We start from the raw sequence: 15,592 nt of genomic DNA on the forward strand, positions 1-15,592 counted from the left end.
CATCAGGTTTGCCATACAACCTCAGTCGTTTGGTTTGTGTGTGTATGTGTCCTTGAGTCAGTGTGTCCAACGGTGCTTTTTCAAGAGCTCTGAAGAAGCTTCTTGGATGAGAAGCAAAACATGTTCAAAGAAAAAGTCCAGTTGCCTAAAGGAAAAGCACCTTTGGGCATACTGACTCAAGGGCACACACACACACACACACAGACACACACACACACATACAAATCACTGAAGTTGTATGGCAGACTAGATGTTTCTGATGGAATGGAACCACCACTCCATAGTAAAGTGACTTCTGACAAAGCAAAATCTTTCCTTTTTCTTATTAAGACATGGAATGAAATTAAGAAGGATATGTTAAGATGGAAGAAACTACACTGCCATTGTTGTGGAGAATCTTTGTTGTAAAAAATGAATATATTGCCTTGAATGATGCTTTTCTTTCAAACAATACCTATTTTGACAATCGATGTATCATTTAAGCAGTGGTAGAAAGATATTCTGTATCTAGGTTTATATGGCAAGAGAAAAAAACCAAGGATTAAGTGTAAAGTTATCCAAAATGCTAAGGATTGAGAAATAATTGGATTGCTGATTTAAAACTATTTTTCAGCCAGCTGTTTTGTTTGGATAAAAGCGTAGATGTTGCTGAGAAATAAAAGAATTTTAGAAGAGAATGATCTAAGGGAGTTATGGCAAACCTTTTTCTTACTGAGTGCCAAAATTGCGTGTTGACGCGTTGGGGCCGTTTTTTGTCCTCCCCAGCCTCTGGAGGCTTTCCTGAAGCTTGGGGAGGGCAAAAAATCAGCTGCCTGGCAAGCGCATGAGCGCCGGAGTTGACATCTGGTATGCCATCAAATATGGCTCCGGACGCCACCTCTGGCACGCATGCCATAGGTTCACCATCACGGATCTAACGTTTGGTTTTTCTATGGTATGATAGTTATATTTAATGTAGATTTTGAAAATGACTATGTCAGAAGTCCCATATTAAGAATATGGAACATATGTATAAATTATTGTCCAAAAATGTAATTATGAGCTCAGCACAAAAAACATTTGATGGGAAAGAAACAACAAGCAAAGAGAAGGATTAACAGGATATGTGATGAAGAGATCATTTGTTGTCTTTTAAGAGAAAGTGATAAAAGTTACTAAAATTATTTTTACTTGGTCTGATAAAAACTATCAGAAAATCAGAAAGTAATTGATAAACTTGAAGTATGTAATTTTTAAAACAAATAAATAAAATATACAATTTAGTGAATCTGATTTTTCAAAATATTCCTATTGCTGTTCTTTAAAACAGAGTTCCCCAAAGTTTCCGGCTTTGCAGACTGGAGGGGAAGGGGGAGGGAGATAGTTTCACTTGAGCAGTGGGCAAGCACACACTTCCATAACCCAGTTCTAAATGGCTCAAGGCCGCAACTTGGGGGCAGGTGACATAACAGCAATAGCAATATCACTTTGGTGCTTTACAGCTCTCTCTGAGCAGTTTACAATGTCAGCATATTGCCCCCAACAATCTGAGTCCTCATTTTACTAATCTCAGAAGGATGGAAGGCTGAGTCTACCTTGAGCCAGTCAGGATTGAAGTTTAGGCTGTGGGCAGGGTTTGCCTGCAATACTGCATTCTAACCACTGCACTACCAGGATTCATAAGTAACGTAAATTTTTATTTCATAATTATAAAAACATAAATTTGCCTTTCGTCTCTTCTCTAAAAGTATGGTCCCTGACTACAGTACAAAATGGTTGTCTTCCTTTGTTTTAATATGAAAGTGGAAACACTGCATTTGGCTTTTGAGAAAGAGAATCAATTACTTCTCTGATACATATATAGTGTTTTATTGTCAGTGAGACAATAATTTCAAAACTAATGGAATTGTCAGTTTGACAATTATAAATCATAGGCATGTATTTATTTCAAAATATGGAGAAAAGCCACATAATTCATTAACATAAACAATCATATGGCAATCAAGTTATTCCATGCACATAATCTAGCCTCATTCAATTCAGGGAAATTTTCTATAAGGCATATATGTACATTTATCAAGAATGAGACCTTCCAACCATGATTCACATTACAATGGAAAACCTAAATAATCTTTGGTTTAAAAAATATCTGCATCTAAACCAAGTATAACAATTCTTCAGACATTTTGATTACTACTGAGCAGCTTTTAAAAATTCCTCTCTATATCCAATTAAAAGTAAGAACAATGAAAAAATAACTTGCTTTCTTTTTAAACAGCTGAAAGACTGAAATATAGCTCAGAATAATCTCTTTGGGAAGACATGTAAGCATGTCAAGATATGAAGCCAATAGGAAGACTGAATACCTAGTTTCTTAGCCAAGGAATTATCAAACTGACTAACCATAGTGAGGTTCAAGAGCACTTTTTAATGGTAAAAATGGAGAAAAAATAATCAAATGAATATGATCTACTCCAATGATGATGCACAAAAATTAAAATAATTCCATGCACAATGGAGAAATGAGCAGACGCTCTATAACTTTTCTTTTAAAAAATCTTTTACTAAAAAGCCTGACAGAAGCACTGCTTTATGCATTTGTGGGGTTTTTTTCCTATCCAAAAGATGGCTTTTTATCCAAAGCCACATTTTGTTTCCTCTAATAATATAAAGGAAATTACTTAAGATGCTCAAATTTTTCAAAATAGTTATCATACGGAACATTTTTTTTGGTCCTTTGTTTTCACTTTTCTTCCAAACTGTACCTCTGTCTGGAGAATTTAGTAATGTTGCAGATGAGTAGGAGAGCCGCTTGTTAATGACTGGATCAACATGTTTCGAAAGGTTCATTGTTGAAACAGATCGCCTGTCTGGATCTAAAACAAATGGAAATAATGCTAATTGACAGCCCGCATGCAGTAATGTGACTTTATATAGTCCTCCAGAGCATAAATAGGAAGATTTGTTTTCTTATGTTTTGTGAGGATATATCAAGGGATTTTCTTTTTAGGTGACTCAAGATTGGGCACAAAATGGAATCCTATATTATCCCGCGATAAGTCCAACTGAGGGTTTACTGTTAGAAGATAAATATAGGATTGCATGCTTAATTCAAGTTGCAGCCAAACTCCTACTAAACAGCAATGTTCTCCTTAATGAAACAAATGCAACTGAAGAATAAGAATAAAGCATGAGATTTAAAGGGTTATTTCATTCATTGTATTCAAGATAATGCAGTAAACCTGAGGGAAATGAGAAATGAAATGAGTAATAAAACCAATCTTTTATAACCAAGAACATTTAACTATTTGGTAAGAGAGTCCTATGAACTAGAATCCCTCAGTATTACATGTCCTTGTATGTTCATATGGGAAATATATAGAAACAAGGTGGGAACAGAAAGAAAACCATGGAATTTCAAAGTCAGGAACTTCCAAGTTAAAGAGGTTCCTGCAAGATTATTTCCAGGTACTTGTGAAGTGCTTTAGGCAGAATTCTGTGCAGCTCATGCATGCAATCTTACAGCCAGGCGTACTTCCATTTTCAAAAACCTCACTGTTTTACAGATTTTTAATAGCATAATTATAGGTTATTGTTTTCCTCAGAGTATAGCAAAATTTAATACAACTGACATCTTAGAAACCAACGCTGCAAGCCTTCTCTACTCTCATGCCTTCCAGGGAGATGAGGCAGCTTTGAGCTATTCTGCCTGGAAATATTTGGGTATCACAGATCAAACACAGCTGAGAACAATGCTATACTAGTTGAATTCTGAGAATTATTGCCCCAAGTCATCTGGAGGATGTCAGATCGAGAAAAGATGCACCACTGAATGGTTATCTGGATAAATGTTATATAATCCAATTCACCATTTTTTTAAAAAAAACTTCACTCTTATAGCTTTGGTGGGGGAATGTTCACTCTTCCTTTATCTTCTACATGATGTCCTTCAACTAGGATTTCCACTATAGTGCACACTGCACATAATGTAATTTCCCATGTTATTTCCTCAATAACTTGATGACTTTGGGGGGGAGGGTTAGAGGACAGTTGAGTTTTCAGCATGGATACATGGTGATGTGACCCAGCAGTCATTTGACATCCTTTTATTCGTTTTCAAAACAACATAAAGCCACTTTCCTCCAAAGCAAACATTTATTCCCCTGCCCGCCCCCGCAAAAAAAATGAACAGGAGCATGGAGAGGAATGACACAATGGGACTCAGAGCAAAGAAAAGACACCACGAGAAGAGCTAGGAAAGTTGCTGATGCAAATATTTCCAGAAGTCTTATGTGCCACCTGATCTGGAAATAGTAGGAAAGGTTTCCTGAAGGATAACCAGTGAGAACCTTTCTGAAGATAGGTAGGTACAGGGGGCATCCTGCGACAGGATTGTTTTGGCTTTTCTTAAAGTGCTGATGATTTAAAAAAAAAATATGCAGTGACAAATTGCACCACTGAAAAACATAAAATCATACTGAAAAATATACAATTAATAGTTTTCAAGAATAATAAACACATAATTTTAAAGCACTCTACAATAAAATAAGTAATAGAAAAACAAAAATAATATTTTTCTTGTATCCAAAAGACTTTTGAAACCGGTTGTTTCTCAAGTTTAAAAATATTCCAAATAGCAGCATCGCTTCAGAATTGTACAATGCATTTTGAGAAGTTGTGCCACATTCTTTAAGTCGCCCAGTAATAAATTCAATAAACTTGAGGAAAAAGCGAGGGCTATCTATCAGCTCTAGTCTATGCGGTGTTAGACATGCACACAGTCTACAAAAGATGGATTAGGTACTGGCATACTGCTCCTATTTTGAGGAGATAACTACTTGTGGTTGAATTCAACAAATCATAGTGATTTATGTACCGAGTTTTCTAGCCACCACCCAGAGGTTTGAAGTGGTACTCCAAGCCTGCTAAATCGAGAAGGGTGAAGGATGATTCAACAAAATAACCTAGGACAGAATGCAAGACAATGATTTTTAAAGTAAAGAAAAACTTAAAAGGCAGCAGTCAACTTACACAAAAAGAAGCAAAAAATAACAGGTAGAATGTTGTTATGAAAAAGACAGCAATTTGATCTTGTAGCAATATCTAACTCATTTTAGTGTGTGTGTATGTGTGTGTGTATAAAGTTGTTCTAGTTAGTATTTGAGTAGAAGAAAACATCAGAAAATGTAAAGTGTTCAGTTAGACTAGGCAATTAAAAAAAAAAACATAGCAAGCCACTTCCATACTTTTGCCAAAAGAGCTCTGAATTGAAATGTCCATGAAATTGCTAACCATTGAATTTGTCTTACAGGGATTTTACCATTTTACTTATAATTTAAGAGCAATGATCAATGTTTTTGTCCATAACAAATGCAATAATGCTTGCTAGTGCATTTTCAAAAGAAAATAAAGTATTAATAGAAATACAATTTCTGCATAGCTCAGGTCCATCTATAAGATCCTCCTTCTTCATCAAGGGAGATTAGGTGAAAACAGGAATTCCTCTAGGTTTTTTTAATGACATTTAGAAAACAGATGAATAGTATCCTTTTTTGCAGGACAGATGGAATGGAGTTTCCTCATAATTTGACTGTAGAGTGGAAAGAGGATATTTATGATTAGGTTTTTAATATAACGTTTGTATAGGTTTGTACCTATACCAATGTGCACCTCTCTTATTTATTGAAATAGCCTAAACTCACACAGAGACCTGAGAAAAGAAACTGGCTGCTTGAAATGAACAGCAGAGGGGTGCAGTGTACGGACAAGGTCTTAACCATCCCTCCTGAATGATTTTGAAAACTGCAGGCCTGATAGTATGCATCTATACTTGCACAAGACTGTATATATGATATTATGTTATCTATTATTTATAATACCATACTGTATAATATTTTGTAAAAAAAATATGTTTAGGAAAATACAGAAATGATGAGCCTAATTAACTATTCATTTAACATCAGATAATCTCTCAGAGACAGCCATTTGGTGTAATGATTAAGGTGTTGGCCTAGAAACCAAGAGACTGTGAGTTCTTGTCCTACATTAGGCCCAAAGCCAGCTGGATGATTTTGAGTCAATCACTTTCTCCCTGCCCTAGGAAGGAAACGATGGTCACCATTTTTGGAAAACTTTGTTTAAAAAACTGAATGGACTTGTCCAGCTGGTCTCCGAGAATTAGACAGGACTGAATGTAAGGGGGAGGGAGGAATCTCTTCAAAGCCAAGTTCATCAGAAGAAAGATAAATCTGCTAAGAGTTTTAAATATTAATTAATAGCAATGCTCACTGCTGGATTTTCCTCCCTATACAAAGACTTTCACAGCTACAACAAAATATACCATCGGTTTCATTGCTTTATCAGAAATCATATTACTAATCTAAATATCTAATTAAATTCATAAATTTAAAAAAGCTTGGCTTAAACAAACAGAGTGCTAGCACACAGAAACAGACAAAGCAAATAATACAAATGCAAATAGATAGAAATACAAATGAAGTTGGTAAGGAGAGATCAGATGTCCAAATATTAGATCAGTTTCTTATACCGGAAAGTTAAGCATAAAAAAAAGAGGCACCACACATCTGCAGACATGCACTCAAAGTCTAAAATGCAATTCAGTACGAAAGGAGGTGTCTTCAGTTAAACAACTCATGTATCTATTGGTACACACACACACACACACGCACACACACACGCACACAAAAGGAGACAGAATGAGATACCTGGCCTCCAATTTTACCTGTATTATTACACTGCTGCTACGATGAAGCGTACTTCCCAGGGACCACCTGTTCTGCTTTTCTTTGGTTTCTGGCTCCTCTCAATTGTGCGGCGTACAACAGCTTCATGTCGTTCCTAATGAGATAGCAAATTGTTACAACTGGCCTGAAGTGACATTGCCTTCATTCATTTAATAATCTTAAACTGATAAATGCAATCAATTGTATAAAATGTGTTTATCTTAAGGCAATCCAGTCAGAGGGGGAATCAATAAATTCCTATATTCCTACTGTCTTTACTGCCGTCATCATTGCTGAGTGGCAGAATTCTGGTTCCCCCAAAAGAGTGAATGGGCTAACTTATATCAGAATGTGAAGGCTAATTTTCACTGGAACCTACTATCTGCCCTGTTGTCACTGTTCCATATAGAAACGTATTGCCCCAAATATCCCGTAAAAACTTCTCCTACCTTGTCCTCCTCTATTCGCTGCTTCCGTTTTTCTTCTACTGCAGCTCTCCTTCTTTCTTCCTTTAGCCTTCTGCTCTTCTAATTTCTTTTTACGCTCCTCCAGATGTTTTTTCGTAGTGTTGCCTTGCTCTCTCCTCTTTCTCTAGCCAAGCAGCTTCTCTCGCTGCTAAAAGAATATCAAAGGAAATTTCACTCATTTGGGGGTTTATTCTTCTATGACATGGATATTTAATATCAATAGCCCATATTTAAAGATGTTCATAGCCATTCTGGTTTACCAATTACCATTTTAGGAAGAATCCTTATAATGCTTCTTGAATGGAATACCTTATTAACAAACAAAAAGTAGCTAGGAAATTTTCATCTCCTGTCAATTGCCTGGAGAAGTCCATGCAGTTTTGTGCCAACATTTTTGGAAGTGATTTGTTTTTTTTTTTAATGACTTAGAGAAAATGAAGTGATTCACAGTGAACTGGTTGACTTCCACGCCTAACGCAGGTCTAAAACTCATGTTTCCTCATTACTAGAGTAGCATTTTAGCCACTAAACCAGACTGGGCTGTCTAGGACAGTGGTTCCCAAACTTGGCAACTTTAAGACTTGTGGACTTCAACTCCCAGAATTCTCCAGCTAACTCTTCTGGCTGAGAACTCTGGGAGTTGAAGTCCACAAGTCTTAAAGTTGCCAAGTTTGGGAACCACTGGTCTAGGACATATGATTTCTCACAAAGTATTCAAACGCTGAATCTTGCACTCTGGTGCTTATAGAGACAGTGAGTGAAATTTGTATTTACATCTACATCTTTCTATTCCCTTTTGTTTGGGGACCTTATTGGGTCAATTCTCCTCCACCAAGCAAGATTTTCTTGAGTTGACTTTGATTTCTGGTAACTACATGAATATATTTATGGCATCCATACAGGCGTCCTTTGTCAGTACTGTCTTCTGGGATATTTTTCTACTTTCCAGGCTATCTTCTGGCTTTGAAATTCCATTGTAGTCATTTATCTGTGTATTAAGGCTATTTCTGAACCCACTAAAGGTAGGCCAGGTACCAATATCTAAGGCAGGCCTGCCAAACTGATAGCCCACAGGCCAGATACATCATTGCAAGCCAATGCCAATAGAAATAAAATGACAAAAGAAAATGAAAGTAATACCCTTAGTAATAGATGCCCCTGGTGCAGTCCCCAACAACTGGCACACCACTTGAATACCACTGGCATTGACATCCATTTCAGTCGCATTTGTAGATCATAGTTCAACCATATGTTAAAGACATAGCAATGCATCTTTAAAAACCATAATCAGTTTCCATCATAATTACAGTCCTTGTCAAATATATCATTACTGTATTTATTGAATGTATTTTTAGCATTAAGCATAACCTGGAGATGTATTACAGGGGCTTTTAAATATTTCAAATAAACAATCATCAAATAAATGAACAGACACATGATACTATGACTAAAATCCTTTAAATAATTATAGAATTATATAATCCATTAAATGAGAGCCAGTTTGGTATAGTGGTTAAGGCGTTATCCTAGAAACCAGAGATTGAGTTCTAGTCCGACTTTAGACATGAAAAACCAGATGGGTGACTTTGGGTCACTCACTGTCTCTCAGCCCAACTCACTTCACAGGGTTATTGCTATGGGGAAAATAAGACAAAAAGAGGTTGGTATATTGCCACCCTTGAGTTGTATATAAGAAAAGAACAGGATAAGCATCTAACATAAATACTAAAAGTTGAAAACCAACCCCAAACACAATTTGATAAACTAAAATACAATTAAAAAAAATACAACTAAGATTTTTAAAAGTTCATTTAATGTTTATCAAAAAAAAAAAAGAAATTCTAGACAGTCCTTCACTTTTAAGTGAGTAATAAAGCATATAATGAAAAGAAATAAAATAAAAAATGGTCATCTAGAATAATCCTGAGAAGGTATTCTATAATTGAACAATTCACACTGAACAAAGTCCCTGAAATGTATTTAGTTTTTATTAAGCTAATATTCTGCTTCTTAGATATATTGTCTAAGTATCTTTCCTAGATGTCTATGTTCATCTGTCCTGTAACTAGCTTTGGATCTCAATTCTTTCACATGAATATTCGAAACAGTTCTTAGAAATCAATCAAGAGATATTACTGTTAATCCCAAAGCATGTGTCAATTTAGATCACAATCAGACATGTGCATAATGACTTGGGGTGGCATGCTTTCTATCCCCATGCATACAATCCTTAATATAACCACAATCTCTGCACAATATATGTTATGAAAAGAGTTGCAGAATTCTATACTTTTGAGTAGGCCATATATGCCTTTAAAACCAACCAATTCATTCAGTGCAGAACATTACTGCCTATTTCTCTTGCAGCAAACCTAAAATCTCACTGCTAAATACATGGGTGCCTGAATCTGTGTTTATAATTTCAAAAAAATATTTGTGCAAAAGTATGCATATAACACTTTTAATTATACTCATGTTAGCCTCACTAGGTAGATCAGACCATGAAATCAACTCCACAGGATGGTTAAAATTACTTTTATTGAGATTGGTTTACTTTAACAGAACCATGAAAATCTGATCTCATTCTTCTTACAGTTCAGTGAATTAGGGAGGTCTCTGTCTGAGGTGCTTCCCAATATTATCTGGATATTCTGGACTTTAAAATGATTTGGCACCTGCAAATTTCTCTCAAGGTCATCTTCCTTATTTTCTACATCTATCATAACTTATGATATCAAATGCAAAAATCCTATCTACTCCTCTTTCTCATATTTATGAGGCTGCTTAGCTCAATATGAGGCATCATGTAAATTTAAAAACAACCCAAGACAACAAAAGAAATAAAAATAGGGAACTAATGTTCTCCAACACATTAATACAATGTCACTCGGGGACATATATTCTACCCAACTCAAGACAAGGAATAAGCCAGGCCTTCAAGATCCATTTAAACGGCAGCAGTATTGATATTACTTGAACCTGGCGGGGGGGGGGGGGGCAGCCATACAATCCAGAGGACAGTAATATTGTGCTATGACAACCCATCAATAATGCAATTTATATGGTTTATTAGTAAATATGACTTACCTAAATCTTTTCCTGTTCTACTCTTCGTTCTCTGGCCAGTCGTTGTCTTTCATCAACTTTTAGTGCTGGTATACAATTAGTGAAAACAATGTAAGATTTAGGTTCCAAATATATTCATCTTATATGAGTGGCAGCTGTTCCCGAATTCTACAAAACCTACTTCTAAGCATCAATCCATAGTAATCTATTCTAAAGATGTCATATTAAAAAATGCTGGATTCTAAAACCAATACAGAATTTATTTCGTACAAAATAAAAGAGAGAGTATTGATTTAGCAACTTGTGAAGTCTCATTTTTCTCCACCATATTCAAGAGCATCTTATTAAAACCTTATACAACTATATATCTTCCCAGTATTAGTTGGGAACTTTGATTACATTTTTGACACCTTTGGGAAGCAGAGGACTAGTTTAAATCATCATTATTTAGGATACCCATCATCATTTTAATCAGTTCCATAAATCAGCTAGAAAAATAAATACCCTGGAACATGTACATTTCTATATTATGAAGAATTCTAGATTTCTCCCTGAAATCTTCAATACCTCCAAATATTAATAATCAAAAGTTATTGGATTGCTATCCCATATTTTTCCCTTTAATATTCTTTTTTTTTCTTGGGCAGAAAAATATGGTGGAAAAAAATGAGAGATAATAATGGGAATATCTTACATCAGGGTGTCAAACTCAAGGCCTAGGGGCCAGATCCGGCCCACAAGTGCTTAGATCTGGCCCACAGGGCTGCCCTGGAAACAGTGAAGGATCGCCCACTGTGCCTTTGCCAGTGAAAACAGAGCTTGGGAGGGCTGTGGGCGGCCCTCCCGAGCTCCATTTTCGCTGGCAGAGAGTTGCAGGAGGCCAAAAGCAGAACTGGAAGCCTCTTTTTGCTGCAGAGTGCTTGGGCCACCACAGGCGACCCAAACATGAGTGACATCATGCTGGCCACGCCCACCTTGGCCACACCCATCTGGCCCCCTCGAGGTCAAACACAACCCTGATGCAGCCCTTAATGAAATTGAGTTTGACATCCCTGGTTTACATGTTTGACAAGTTCTCAAAATAAGTGAATGAGGCAAAGCAATTTCATATTAAAAGCTTCATCTGGAAGTACTCCATATTGTTCTCTGTCCAGCAATATTGAGATTCTTTCAGTGGTATGAACCCCAGTCTGCAGTTACAGAGTGCTCACACTGGGAACCTCTGAGTGACAGCTTGTTATGTAGCTTGCATTAAAGTTAATTCACAACAACATGCTGTAGAATCCTATCCATCCTACAGGTAATCCTCAACTTACGGCCACAACTGAGACCAGAATTTTTACTGCTAAGTGAAGCGGTTAAGTGATTCACTTACAATTTTACAACCTTTTTTGCCACAGATTTAAAGCAAATAACTGCAATTATTCACTGTATTTTTCAGGAGTATAAGACTCACCAAGGTTTTGAAGAGGCTTTTTTTAAAGTAGGTAGGTAGATAGAGGGATAGGGAGGGAGAGAGAGAGGGTAGTTAGGTAGGTAGATAAAGGGATAGAGAGAGAGAAATAGAGAGAGGTAGAGAAATAGATAAATACAGTAGGTAGGTAGGGGGAGAGAGAAAGTGTAGGTAGGTAGGTAGAGGATAGAGAGAGAAATAGAAGAGAGAGAGAGAGAGAAATACAGTAGATAAGTAGGGAGAGAGAGAGAGTAGGTAGGCTGGTAAGGAGAGGGTTTAGAGAGAGAGAAATAGAGAGAGAGGACAAAATAGAGTAGACAGGTAGGGAGAGAGAGTAGTCAGGGTACGTAGGTAGATAAAGGGATATATAGAGAGAATAGAGAGAGATAGAGAGATAAAGAATTACAGTAGGTAGGTAGGGAGAGAGAGCCTGTGTGTATAGTTATGTAGAAAGTAGAGGAATAGAGAGAAATAGAGATAGAGAGGAAATACAGTATATTTATTTAGGTGTTTCTGCTGGCACAGCACTTGATCAATGTAATTCTCATCAATCAGTTAAAGGTCTTTCCAAAAGGAAAAAAAAGTTTTTGCACTCTGCAAACCTCCCCAAACAGCCCCTTTTTCACGAAAAAGGCATGAATAGCTTTAGGGGGGCTTGCAGAGTACTCTTGGAGGGGGAGCAAAAATGAGAAAAAATGAGGTTTTTTGTGAAAACGGGCCCATTTTTGTCAAAAAATTTGCATGCATAGCCTTATGGAGGCTTATAGAGTGCTGCTGGGGGCTGGGGTAGAATGGCCCATTTTTGCTCATTTCTGCCCTCTGAAAACCTTCATAAGGGTATGCATAGCCATTTTGGTGTAGGGAGCAAGGCTTCGGCAGGCAAAAAATGCTGTATTCAATGTAAAAGATGCGCCCAAATTTTCAGCCTCTTTTTTGAGGAAAAAAGGTGTGTCTTATACTCCAAAAAATACGGTAAGTGAATTGCATAATCATTAAGCAAATCCGGCTTCCCCCATTGACTTTGCTTATCAGAAGCCAGGTATAAGCTATGCTGGTTGCCAAGTGCCCAAATTTTGATCATTTGATTCTTGTGAATGTAATAGCAATAGCACTTAGACATATATACTGCTTCATAGTGCTTTATAGCCCTCTCTAAGCAGTTTACAGAGTCAGCATATTGCCCCCAACAATCTGGGTCCTCATTTTACCGACCTCAGAAGGATGTAAGGCTGAGTCAACCTTGAACTAGTCAGGATCGAACTGCTGGCAGCTGGCAGTCAGCAGAAATAGTCTGCAGTACTGCATTCTAACCACAGCGCCACCATGGCTCTTAATGATTGCTGTAAGCACTATTGTAACTTTGAATAGTCACAACATGAACGGTTGTAAGTTGAGGACTACCTATAACTCTTTAAGAATTACTTCTTACACTAAAATAAAACAATCTGTATTCACTTTTTTCCTCATAGGATATATGAATTACTTTCTCCAAAACATTGGGTTCTGAATACATTAATTTTCAGAATTCATAGGCAATGGTATTTTTTCCTCTACTGCTGTGGCTTTTAACACATAGAACAGTATTTTTCAGGGACACACAAATGAGAGAGTAATCAATGAGGCAGATACTTACGTTATCTTTTTTCTGTTTAGAATCATCAATTCAGTACAAGCATGAAGGCAGTTGCAAGGCAACTAAAATGCCATAGTATTTCAAACTTTAATATCTATTTATTGTATTTACTAAGCTTACGTATTGTTATCTTCCTAATAACAATCCTGCAACAGTTTGCTGAATTGTTTAAAATAAGCATAATAACATCCACAGTAAATGGATTAAAAATCAGCAAACATTTTCATACAAAAACAGCATACTTGAAGTAGCAAAAGCATTTAGACTTATATGCCGCTTCACAATGCTTTACAGCCTGCTCTAAGCAGTTTACAGAGTAAGCATATATTGCCCCCAACAATTTGGGGTCCTCATTTTACCCACCTCAGGACGATGGAAGGCTGAGTCAACCTTGAGCCTGGAAGATTCAAACTGCCAAATTGTTGGCAGCCGGCAGTCTGCAGAAGTAGCCTGCAGTACTGCATTCTAACCACTGCATCACTGCAGCTCTTGGAACTAAACGTCAATATTTAAAGCTTATAGAATGTTGGTGCTTTAAAGTATAATAAACCTGTCACATTTCAGTAGAAGGAAAACACTGGGAAGAGTTAATTACTATAATACCTGTTTTGGCTCCTGCAGGATTAGTGCCCTGTCCCTAAAAGGGCATAAGAGGGTGGGCTGGATGAGACAGCTTTTTTATCAGTACTTTAGAGTTCTCAGATACTAAAATGACAGAGAAAAGAAAAATAAATGAATTAACCATATCATTACAATCTATAAATGTGAGTCAGTTGCCACGTCCAAACTGTGATCCTATGATTGTGGGGTGGTAATGATAGGGTCATAAGTGGTAAATCACTTTTTCTGAAGCCAATGTAACTTTGAACCATTGTTAAACAAATGGTTGTAAATAAAAGGACTACCTGCACATGAATTAGAATAAGGCAAAAAAATGGCAACATATATATTCCTAGATCAACATTCCTCCATCTTGGTACTGTAACTTTAAGATGTGTGAAGTCCATACATCTTATAGTTGCCAAACTGAGAGACAGTGTTCTAGATAATGCTGGACTGTAATTTCTAGCATCTCAGTCACATGGCCAGTGGCACGAAAGCGGAGGAACTCTAGTTCAGTAACACTCTAGAGAAATAACAAGTTGTACATCTGAAAACAGATGAGCTGCATCTGCTTAAAAAATAACTAGCCTTCTTTTGTCTGGAGCAGGTGTCAGGGTTTCAGTAAACACACAATCTAGCATTGAATTCAGTCCTTTAGGTGCAACAGAAAACAACCTCTGTGGAATTAGGGGGCCTAATGTAAGACATATCTAAGATATTCTCAGGCAGCTGTTCTCAAGCATGATCTGGGGACCCCTGAACGGTCCTCTGGGGCAGGGTGGGTGTCCGCAAAGTCAAATAAATATTTTTAAATAGCTTAGTTTTAATTTCTGATACAGTAAATATTAATACAGGTAGTCCTTAACTTATGACCACAATTGAGCCCAAAATGTAGGCTGTCAAGTAAGAAACTTGTTCAGTGAGTTTTGCCCCATTTTACAACTTTTCTTGCCACATTTGTTAAGTGAATCGCTGTAGCTGTTCAATTAGAACATGGTTGTTAAGTGAATCTGGTTTTCTCCAGTGATATTGTAACTTCCAATGGTCAGTAAATAAACTGTTGTAAGTTGAGGACTACTGGTAGATGCAACCTACCTAAACCAAAGCTCTTGGGGGCTCTCAATAATTTTTAAGAATGTAAAGGGTTCTGGGACCAAAATATATGAGAACTGATGTTCTAGAGCCATGATGGTGAACCTATGGCATGCATCTCTTAGGGTACGTGAGCTGTCACCCAGTTCAGCTCCACCACACATGCCACCCAGCTGATTTTCAGGTTTCTGCCGAGCATGCGGGAGATGCGTGTGCATGCACAGGGGATGGAGGGAATTGCCCCCCATGGCCCATTTTTGTCCCAGGAGGTTTCAGGGACGCTTTATAGACCCAAAATGGGGCACAGGGTGTCTGTGTCATAAATAGCTTTTGGGGTGGAGGCAGAGGAGGTATTCAGCCAGTTCTGACAGGTTCGGAGAACCAGTAGCAGAAGTTTGAGTAGTTTGGAAAATTGGCAAATAGGCTGCCCCTGTCCCTGCTGCCTCCCAGCTGATCTTCTTTTGTTGCCCTGAACAGGAAAACGGAGCTGGAAAGCAGGTTAGTGGAATGGGGATTTTGCAGTATCCTGCCCCTGCCACGCCCACAAAGCCATGCC

General features: G+C 37.3%; 1 protein-coding gene across 1 annotated transcript in view; it reads right to left on the bottom strand.

Annotated features, from left to right (window-relative positions):
* MAP7 (microtubule associated protein 7) overlaps nt 1-15,592 on the bottom strand; it is an 88,649-nt gene that overhangs the window by 20,289 nt on the left and 52,768 nt on the right. The window contains 7 exon segments of the mRNA XM_032215532.1: nt 2,745-2,855; nt 6,736-6,783; nt 6,786-6,837; nt 7,172-7,240; nt 7,242-7,280; nt 7,282-7,334; nt 10,273-10,341. Of these exon segments, the coding sequence (XP_032071423.1) occupies nt 2,745-2,855; nt 6,736-6,783; nt 6,786-6,837; nt 7,172-7,240; nt 7,242-7,280; nt 7,282-7,334; nt 10,273-10,341 (441 nt within the window).

Source organism: Thamnophis elegans, chromosome 4 (genome assembly GCF_009769535.1).
Source record: "Thamnophis elegans isolate rThaEle1 chromosome 4, rThaEle1.pri, whole genome shotgun sequence".
Lineage (NCBI taxonomy): Eukaryota > Metazoa > Chordata > Lepidosauria > Squamata > Colubridae > Thamnophis > Thamnophis elegans.